Here is a 9,390-nt window from a genome sequence, read left to right as displayed (position 1 = left end):
CCATCGGGCGGCCCAGTTGCTGTTGATCATGAAGGAAGAAGTCCAGCCCAGGATCAGTAAGCCGGATCCGTACCGACATAGGAGTAACCCGGATCCATGGAGGCCCATGAGGGACCCGGATCCAGTACGATGTATATGGAAGGCGGATCCGTGACGTGCACGACAAGATATTGTATCGTAGTTAGGCTATCTGTAATCCGGCTAGGACTCTCCATGTAAACCCTAGATCCGTGCGCCTTTATAAGCCGGATCCCGGGAGCTCTAGAGGCACAACCACAACTCATTGTAACAACGCGAAAGCGCCCAGATAATTCCAGACAAGCAGCAGTAGGCCCTGTCATCGTGCAGGTGTTCCGAAGCTGGGTAACTCGCGTACCACCGTCCCGTGTGCACTCCGCCCTATGGCCCCTACTTCTTCTCCCCCTCGTGAGGATCCCTCCTCCGAGGTACCGTCGATTAGGCAACGACACTCACAGGTTTATCTTACTAATGTCGTTCACACACACAGCAACATCCGTTTTGTTGGTGTCCATCTCACCGCGCGGCGTCATACTACCGATCTCCCCTTCCCTCTCGTTGCTTTGGCCCCAGAGCACGCTAAAGAGACCTCCAACCAGCAAGATCCCACCTAAAATGCTGCATGCATGCCAACAGGCAGAACATAAACAGGTAGCAGAGCGAAGATTTCAGGGATTAAGTAATGAAATTCGTTTGCAAAGTGGAATCTTGGATCTTAATCAAGTAGTATTATTCTATAGATGGTTGCCTTGAGTAGTTGAGTTCCCTACCTGCCGAGGCGAACAGTCTCTCCGAGGAAGAAGGAAGAGCACAAGGTGGTGAAGACGAAGCACATCGGTGTCCACGCGGCGAGGAAGACGGGCCCTTTCATCTCCACGCACCAAGCTTGGAGGTAGTAGGCTACCCCCATCACCATCAAGCCCTGAGAAAGTCATCCGTTAGTACTGCTGCTTTATCATTCTGATAGATGCAATGGATAATCAGGGGACAAATTTTAAAAAAAGGTTTCAGAATCATAATTCTTTACGGAGTAAGCAACTGCGAGCAAGCCGACGTCGAGCCGTAGTTTCCAGCTGGAGAGGTCCCTCTCCGCCGCCACCGCCACCGCCACCACCAACGACTGGAGCGCGCTGAACACACACTGCACCGCCGTGACGAGCAACTTGTTGGGGTACTCCCTCAGCAACGCCGCCTGCAGGCGGACGATCCACAGGGACCACGCCGCGTTTGCCACGACCATCAGAAACGTCCATTTGATCCAGGCCGCTCCCTGGGCCCTCGATGGAGCCCCAGGAGCGAGCTGGCGATGGCTGTGGCTCAAAGGGTTCAGCAACGGCCCGGCGTAAATGGCGATGGTAAGTACTCCGGCGATACAGAACGCTACGCCGGTGAGCTTCGCAATGCCTGAGGGACTCTTCAGATGCACAACTTCCATCCTGCGCCGAAGTAGCAGGGTCATATCTCATTTGTCGCCACCCCGTACGTGCGAGTTGGCTACTCCCAAGTTGAATTTACCTTAGCACCAGCGCGAGGAAGAAGGTAACCGCAGGCAAGGAGTTGTCCGTTGCAGCCGCCACAGTTGCGGAGGTGAACTTGAGGCTCACATGGTACAGATTTAAGCTGAATGTAATCCCGCAGGAAACCAACCAAAAGAACGGCAGTAGGGGGTTGGTTTCTTTCTGGTAAAGTATTCTAAATCCGAATCCGAAGAGGCGAAGAAACTACAAAAAACGATGGTGTTTACCCGATTAATGCACAGAAGAAGAGCTTCAACAGCAACGCGAATGACAGTGCTGATTGGGCGTTTTTCCTACACATAAATTGCAATTCAGCATGTACATATATGTTTCGGCAAATTAAAGACTAGGTTGTCAGGCCGATACAACTCAATGCATAACCTCAAAATCGCTGGCTTCAGCACGTTACTCTCTCTAAGCACATTAGAGGGTTGGATCGATCGTTATTTACCTTTGGTGAAGAAGGGCGAGAGGCAGCAGGAGGATAGAGCCAGCTGCCTGACGGTAGAAGATGAAGACGTAGGTGTTCATGCCTTGGTTGAAGGCTGCCTTGGAGACGACGAACATGCCAGTGTAGATGAGCTGTATGATGACGGCTACAGCGTAAGGTTTCTTCCTTGCATCCATGGCCACGCACGTGCTTTAGCTAGCTCGTTAAGTTTATGGGCTCTTAGTAATGGAATCGGCCGGATCGATCCAACGATACATAACATAGGAGTGGAACTCATTTTTCATAGACAAGGACCTTGCCGTGGGTCATTGTCCGTGCCTTCTAGGGCACAGTAGCTCCAATCTGCAGCAAGTCACGTGGAACTGTGTGTCATCGATTGGGGCAGGCACAGAGCTTTATTATTGAAAACGGATCAAGCACTCATCTTTTTGTACCCCCTGATTGATTTTCACCTCGGTGGATGTCCACCGGGTATTAAAAAAAAATCTATCCACCACATTTTTCCACACACACAGATTAATCTACTCTGTTGTTCATACCGTGGTTCCCAATTACAACGGTTATGATTTGGCACTAAGATTTCTAACTCATTTTTTTTTCTGTCATATGCTATGTGTTTACAAGAAAGCTATGCGATGTATATTCGTTGGTTATGAAAATGAGCAAGAAGCGCAATCATGCACACAACTATTTTTATTGCAACATTATTATCATTCAAAAGGGTTACAAATCACAGACCACTAGAGTATATATAAAGATCAACAAGTGAAATCGAAAAAAACATGGTGTGGGGTGGTGAAATTTTGGTCCGATGCCAACTCATTGCCAATTTGCATATATGGCAAGTCACACCGCACTCATGAGGCTTACCTCTATGATTGTCTCTCTATGATTGTCTCTCTATGTACTTCCTCCTTCCCAAAGCATAGTCTTTGGTCAAAGTTATTTTTTTTTAAATTTGATTAACTATATAGAAAAAAACATAAACACCTACAATGCCAAGTGCACACAATATGGAAGTATATTTTATAGTTGTTCTAACAATATTGGTTTGAGATTACCAAATGTTGACACTTTTTTCTATGTAGTTGGCTAATCTTGAATGAATTAGACATCGACAAAAACCTATACGCGTCCTATTTTGTGAAGGAGGGAGTATATGCCATCCCATGAGACGTTCGGATAAGTAGGGAGCATTGCTCAGCGACCTCTTAGGTCCACTAGAGCAGGAGTATCCGAAGCATCCGAAGTGAAGGTCTTTCGACGACGCACGTCATGAAGAAGAACTCAGAGCTATGTCGTACCAGTCAACAATGTGCAGTTCCGAGTCCTAGAGGGCCACCTGTGATCCCAAACAGAAACAGGTTCACCATGTGGACAGTGGGTTTGAGAGTCAATGTCGAGACACTATGTCAACCTAGTCTTGAGCGCACTTTAACTATATTAGAGAAAAAAGGTAAAATGGTCAATGATAATGAATTGGCCTCATCATGCTTGGTAGTATCACTAGCATCAAACCTTTATGAGGACTTGGAGGATGAGGACGAGTTAGAAGGGGATGTTTTGAGTAGAGCTACTCCTCCTATTGTGAAAGATAAAAGAAAAAGGCGTAAAAAATCGCATGATAAGAAAAATGTGCGGAGGAGTAACCGTAATTGTATTAAAACTTGGAAATCATAATGCATAAACTAAGATGAATTACGTGGAATAGTGAGGGTTTTAAGGACCTAGGAAAACATTTGTTTGTCAAAGAATCCATTAGGGAGTATGACCTGAATTTTATATCTTTATTGGAGACAGGCCGGTCTAGCTTCTCTGTACCTTTCCTTAGGGATTTGTCGGCGGGCAAGGATTTTGCGTGGTATTGCTTACCTCCACAGGGGAGATCAGGGGGAATTTTGGTAGAGATAAATACTAGTACTTTAAAAGTAAATAGAGTGGACAGTGGTGATTTTTGTGTTAAACTGGCTATTAAATCAAAGATAGATGTGTTTGAATGATTACTTGTGCCTGTGTATGGAGCGGTGCAAGATAAGTTTAAATATGAATTCCTTACTGAACTAGTGAGGATGTGTGATTCCGAAACTCTATCTATGTTACTAGCAGGAGATTTTAATATACTAAGATGACCTGAGGAGAAAAGCAATGATAACTTCCATCCTCGTTGGTCTTTTATTTTTAATGCAATCATTAAAAATCTAAATCTAAGAGAGATTATGTTATCGGGTAGACAATTTACTTGGGCAAGTAGAAGAGAGAATCCGACATATAAAAGTTGGATCGAGTCTTAGCGAGTGTTGAATGGAAGCATAAATTTTCATACGAGCTTTGACTCGTTCTGGATCTGATCATACGCCTTTACTTATTGATGCTAGGCGTCAAGCTCATGTTGATAATAAGGTTTGTTTCTCGTTCGAGCTATCATGGTTAGAACAGGAAGGTTTCCATGAGATGATTGCAGCGGAATAGGCTGCTGGATCGATTGAGAAAACTCCGATACAAACTTGGCAAAATAAGATTAGACATTTGCGTTGTTTCTTGAGAGGTTGGGATAAAAATTTAAGTGGCAAGTATAAAAGAGAAAAAGAACATTTGCTAGGTATTGTTGATGCCTTGGATATTAAGAATGAGTCCACACCTTTATCTTCTAAGGAGTGTAATAATCTTAAATTGGCTAATGAAAATTTGAATAAGCTTAGACGCGATGAAGAGATTAAGTGGGTTCAAAAAGCCAAAGTGAAATATATACAGGAGGGAGGTGACAATACTAAATATTTCCATCTAATTGCGAATGGGAAACATAGGAAAACGAAAATCTTTCAGCTAGAGCAAGAGGAAAGCACTATTGTGGGTGATAAAAATCTTAAGGTATACATTACAGAATACTATAAGAAATTGTTTGGCAATCCGGAACCTAGCTCTATTACTTTGGATAAAAATAGAACTGAGGATATTCCTCAATTGTCAGTAACGGAAAATAACTTATTAATTACGGATTACTTAATAGAGAAGATTCATAAAGCTATTTTTTAAATAGAACATATAAGTGGACTGGCCCAGATCGATGCCGCTGGGAAGCTGAGAGCATGAATCGCCATTCTCCAAGAGTAGTAGCATCTAGCGAAGCAGAGGTGCTGTGCTAGCGCCTGACACGGCCCGTGTACATATGGGCCTTGGCGTGCGGTGCCGTGCAGGCCCGTTTGAGGCTGTGCCGGGCCTTTGCGTGTCGGGCTGGCCCGTTGGACAGGTTTGGGCTGGAGATTGGCTGTGTATTAGCCCGCCCCCCGCCCTCCTTCTCCGCCTCAGAACGGCTTCGTAAAACCTATACACCGACCAGGTCGGTGGCTACCGGCCACCGTACACCCCCTGGTCGGGTATGGGCCAGGCCCATTTGTGGCTGTTTAGCCTCGTTTTTTCTTTTTTCTTTTTATCTTTTCTGGTTTCTTTTTTCTGTTTTCTTTTCTTTTTCTGTTTTCGATTTTGTTTATATTTTTTAGATTCGAAAATTTTGATTTTTAAAAATTATTTAAATTGAGAAAATGTTTAAATTTAATAATGTTCAAATTTGAAAATTGTTCAAATTTGAAAACCGTTCAAATTCGAAAATCGTTCAAATTTGAAAATTTGAAAATTTTTCAAATATGAAAATCGTTCAAATCGAAAAATCGTTCAAATTCGAAATTTGTTCATATTCAAAAAATGTTCAATTTTGAAAATTATTCAAGTTAATTTTTTTTCCAAATTTCAAATTTTGAAAAATATTCAAATCTAAAAAATGTTCAAATTTAAAAACTGTTTTGGTTTCAGAAAACTGTTCAAATTTTATGAAAAACTTTTTCTCGAAAAAAGTTTTTAAAAGTGTTAGATTTTAAAAACGAAAATATAAACAAAAAAGAAAAACAGAAAAGAAAGAAGAAAAAGGAAAAAAAAACTCACCTGATGCAACGGGCCGCGGCCCACTAAATTACTGGATCATGGGGGGGTGTGCGGTGCCTTCCACCCACCGACCAGGTCGGTGGCGAGGGGCTCCCTCCGCCCGACCTTCCAATACCGGCGGGGCTCATTCTCTCCTGGTATCTCTCTCTCCCGCCCCCCTCATTCTCTGTCTTTTCCGTGTGAAGGTTTCGCAGGTGCTCCGGCGGCCGGCGCACGTACCTCCCAAGCTCCGGCGACCGTTCTCCGGCGCAGGTCTCTGCCGCAGGTCCCCGTCCTCCCCTCGACTGTGAAACCTTGCGATGTGCTGTTACATGATGCTTTGTGCTGATGCTTTGCTTGTGAGTGTGCTGGCTTGGTTAATATGACTTGATGACCGATTTGTGTGCTACCTCTTGCTGTCAATTTCTGAAATACTGTTACTACAAATTGCATGCCATGCTAATAAAATCGATCTGCATTGTAGTTGCAAAATGTAGGACGAGTTAGCCATGGTTTCTTATACACTACTGAAGAAAACAAAAGAACCAGAGATAGTATTTAGCACGTAGCAGAACCTCGAGCAAACAGTCGTCTATCGGTTCTCAAGCAAATAGGTCATCATAAAAACCTATCTACCCTCACCCCTTCAGTTAATCATGACATTGGATGGCCCTAACCACTTCCTATTCTTCCAACCCAACAAAAAAATTGGCTCATCACACCCACCCAACCAAACAGATGAAAATGGTATCCCCAACCCACCCACCCTTGCCTTCAAACGAAGTGCACACTTGATGTCAACCTACTCACTAGATAGTCTTGACATTTTTGCCTCCCTGTTTGCGTGAGATTGCTTGAATTAGGCCGAGTGACACATATATGATTATAAGGCTATTAATTAAGATTTAAGACCCGAGTTGTAGAGCATGATTTAAGTGAAAGAAGTCAGTTTGTGGTAGGTCGTTGGTCACAGGAGGGTGCAGGGGGCTTCCACGGCTATAATAACCGTACTAGTTTCTTTGAATCTATGCATGCTGGAGGTTTTACCCACAACAGATGTATTCCTGTGCTTACTTGCCTTCTGTGTCCCTTTTATAAAAAGCATGTATCGTAACTCGGCATGAATTCATGGTGTGTGTAAATTGTTCGTCAATAAAGAGACAGGCTAATGATGTTTATGTGTCAAACTTGGGGCTATTAGCTTTTTTCGCAAACAGTCATCTATCGGTTGATGCTTTTTTTTTAGCAACAACAAAATCAAAGCCTTTTGTCCCAAGCAAGTTGGGGTAGGCTAGATATGAAACCCAACAGAGCAAACAAAGTAGGAGTAAACTAAGATTCTGGCACATGGATTGCTGATTTCCATGCAATCCTGTTAAGAGACAAATCTGTAGGTACATTCTAATCCCTCAAGTCAACCTTGGTCGCCTTCTGCTCTTCCTAGTATTTTTTGCTACCCTTTGGAATTGCACTATCTGATGCTTCAGAAGCTCTCCGCTGGATATGCCGTAACCACCTTAGTCGGTGCTGGACTAGCTTCTCTTCAATTGGTGCCACCCATACCCTATCACGTATTACCTCGTTCCTAATTCAGTCCTTTCTTGTGTGTCCTATGTATCTTGATGCTTTGTTTTTGTTCGAGATAATTATGTAAGTTCCAGTGTATTGTTTCCCTGAAATTACTAGTGAAAACTGTGAGTGCCCATTCCAGGCTATGGCTATCTTGATTGGTTAATTAGTAGCAGATTTGCATATGCGAACAGGACTGGTTAGGCCCATAAAATCAAAATCTCACGTGAATTATTTGCCAAGGGTTATGGTTTTGCATGTTATCTGCTGGAGCAAGAATTTTGTGTGTAGACCAAGTTACAGATTTCATGTTACAGTTGCCAGCATAGCTTGAATGAGAATTGCTCACTGGAGCATATGGTGAGTTCATGTTGCATTTGCCAGCTCAAGAAACCTGTATGAATATATGAACATTGCTCATCCATGTTCTAGGTATTTCTTTTTTATTCTCCTCGAGATTTGAACTACGAAGGGTGTCAAATATGTCTGGTTGCTAAACAGGGTTGCTGTTTCATCATCAGGACCCAGAAATAACCTTAGGACATCTTGCTATTACAGGTTTACTCATAATTAATTGGGCCAAGCAGAACAGCATAACTTTCCAATGGATGAAATAACCCAAAATAGCTAGTTGTATTTGTACTTTAGTCAGGTCGGTAGTTTCTGTAGCAACCTCTGAACCTTAGTCAGGGCAGCATGGTTTATGATTGGATAATAATTATGTACTCTGCAAACATCAACTTTCTCTTGTGACTGACAGTTTGAAAGAATACTACATAGGTTCTTTGGTTCAATACTATTGGTCACAAGAGCTGTTGGTATGCTTCAGAAATATGTCTGCCTTTGAATGCTCTTTGTGGATTTTTTGCTTCAGCGTATTTCTTTGAGTATTGAGTCATAGTGATTATTGGCATCTACGTGTTCGGACTGTTCTCTGTTTTCTCCAACAACAAACAACAACAACAACAAAGCCTTTATTCCCAAACAAGTTGGGGTAGGCTAGAGGTGAAACTCATAAGTTCTCTGTTTTCTCCCTTTCTGAAAATTTATCTTCTGAATTTTTTCACTTGGTTAGTTATCTGTATGCTTTTGATATAAAATTTTACCTTGTTGATTCTAACAAGAATGTTCATTCTAACAAGAATGTTCATTTTCTCTCTTCAGGTTTCTTTGTGATACCTTTCTGTGGTTAGATCCCTTGCAAGGAAAATGGCAAGCACAGCAGGTGGAGACGGCAAAGAACCCATAAATGAGCAAGTAGTCGCAAACACCTATGCGAACATGCGCACCGAAATGAACCAGCTCTACACCAAGATCACGGAGCTGGAGATGGAAGTGAGTGAGCACTCTCTTGTGGTTGGTGCAATCGAGCCTCTGGACCCCACGAGGCGTTGCTACAGAATGATCGGTGGAGTCTTGGTGGAGAGGACGATCAAGGAGGTGCTGCCCGCGGTGCACCGCAACAAGGAGGGCCTCGAGGAGGTGGTCTCCCGCATGAAGGAGGCGCTGGAGAAGAAAAAGAAGGAGATCACCGAGTTCGAGCTCAAGTACAAGATCAGGATCCCGAAGGGCGACGGCAATGCTGAGGAAGATGTCACCATGAAGGAAGCCTCTGCACAGGGTGTTCTTGTTGGCCCCGCAGGTGGCCAGTAGAGCGTAGTGGCAGAAGAGGGAGACTTGCATTGTTCAAAATCAGACTGCTGTTTGCGGTATGTGTATGTCAATCGATATAGTGAGACTGTATCTGGGTTCATGCTACACGTATGCTGTAGAGCTGTGGAATCCTCATGTGTAAAACTGGAGATTATGGTAGTAGATCATAACTTTGCTGGTAACGGCAGATCTTTTGCTAAGATTGCAGAATGACTTGGGCACCGCTACAAATCGGATGCCGATATTAGCTTACCAATCGAACTACTC

The 9,390-nt window shown here is 43.4% G+C and overlaps 2 protein-coding genes across 2 annotated transcripts; one reads left to right on the top strand and one right to left on the bottom strand.

Annotated features, from left to right (window-relative positions):
- Positions 1 to 772: 772 nt before the first annotated feature.
- On the bottom strand, positions 773 to 2,162 carry LOC124662954 (WAT1-related protein At5g64700-like). The gene is made up of 5 exons (XM_047200728.1): positions 1,987 to 2,162; positions 1,763 to 1,828; positions 1,534 to 1,638; positions 1,046 to 1,454; positions 773 to 940 (listed from the first exon to the last, which is right to left on the bottom strand). Exons 1-5 carry the CDS (start codon positions 2,160 to 2,162, stop codon positions 785 to 787), a joined length of 912 nt encoding a protein of 303 aa, XP_047056684.1. The 3' UTR covers positions 773 to 784.
- A 6,517-nt stretch (positions 2,163 to 8,679) lies between these two features.
- LOC124667514 (probable prefoldin subunit 2) lies at positions 8,680 to 9,162 on the top strand. Its single transcript, XM_047204783.1, has one exon. It carries the CDS (start codon positions 8,680 to 8,682, stop codon positions 9,121 to 9,123), a length of 444 nt encoding a protein of 147 aa, XP_047060739.1. The 3' UTR covers positions 9,124 to 9,162.
- The last annotated feature ends 228 nt before the right edge of the window (positions 9,163 to 9,390 follow it).

This window comes from Lolium rigidum, chromosome 6 (assembly GCF_022539505.1).
Source record: "Lolium rigidum isolate FL_2022 chromosome 6, APGP_CSIRO_Lrig_0.1, whole genome shotgun sequence".
Classification (NCBI taxonomy): Eukaryota; Viridiplantae; Streptophyta; class Magnoliopsida; order Poales; family Poaceae; genus Lolium; species Lolium rigidum.
The sequence above is the reverse complement of the archived record's forward strand: the minus strand, read 5'-3'. Positions and strand labels throughout refer to the sequence as shown.

What these genes read in the sequence shown, in the direction of transcription:
- LOC124662954 (XM_047200728.1), bottom strand. Translation starts at nt 2,162, where the DNA reads ATGGATGCAAGGAAGAAACCTTACGCTGTAGCCGTCATCATACAGCTC. An exon ending in CTCGCCCTTCTTCACCAAAG is followed by an intron (nt 1,829 to 1,986) that starts GTAAATAACGAT and finishes ATTTATGTGTAG; the next exon opens with GAAAAACGCCCAATCAGCAC. An exon ending in TTCTTCTGTGCATTAATCGG is followed by an intron (nt 1,639 to 1,762) that starts GTAAACACCATC and finishes GATTACATTCAG; the next exon opens with CTTAAATCTGTACCATGTGA.
- LOC124667514 (XM_047204783.1), top strand. Translation starts at nt 8,680, where the DNA reads ATGGCAAGCACAGCAGGTGGAGACGGCAAAGAACCCATAAATGAGCAA.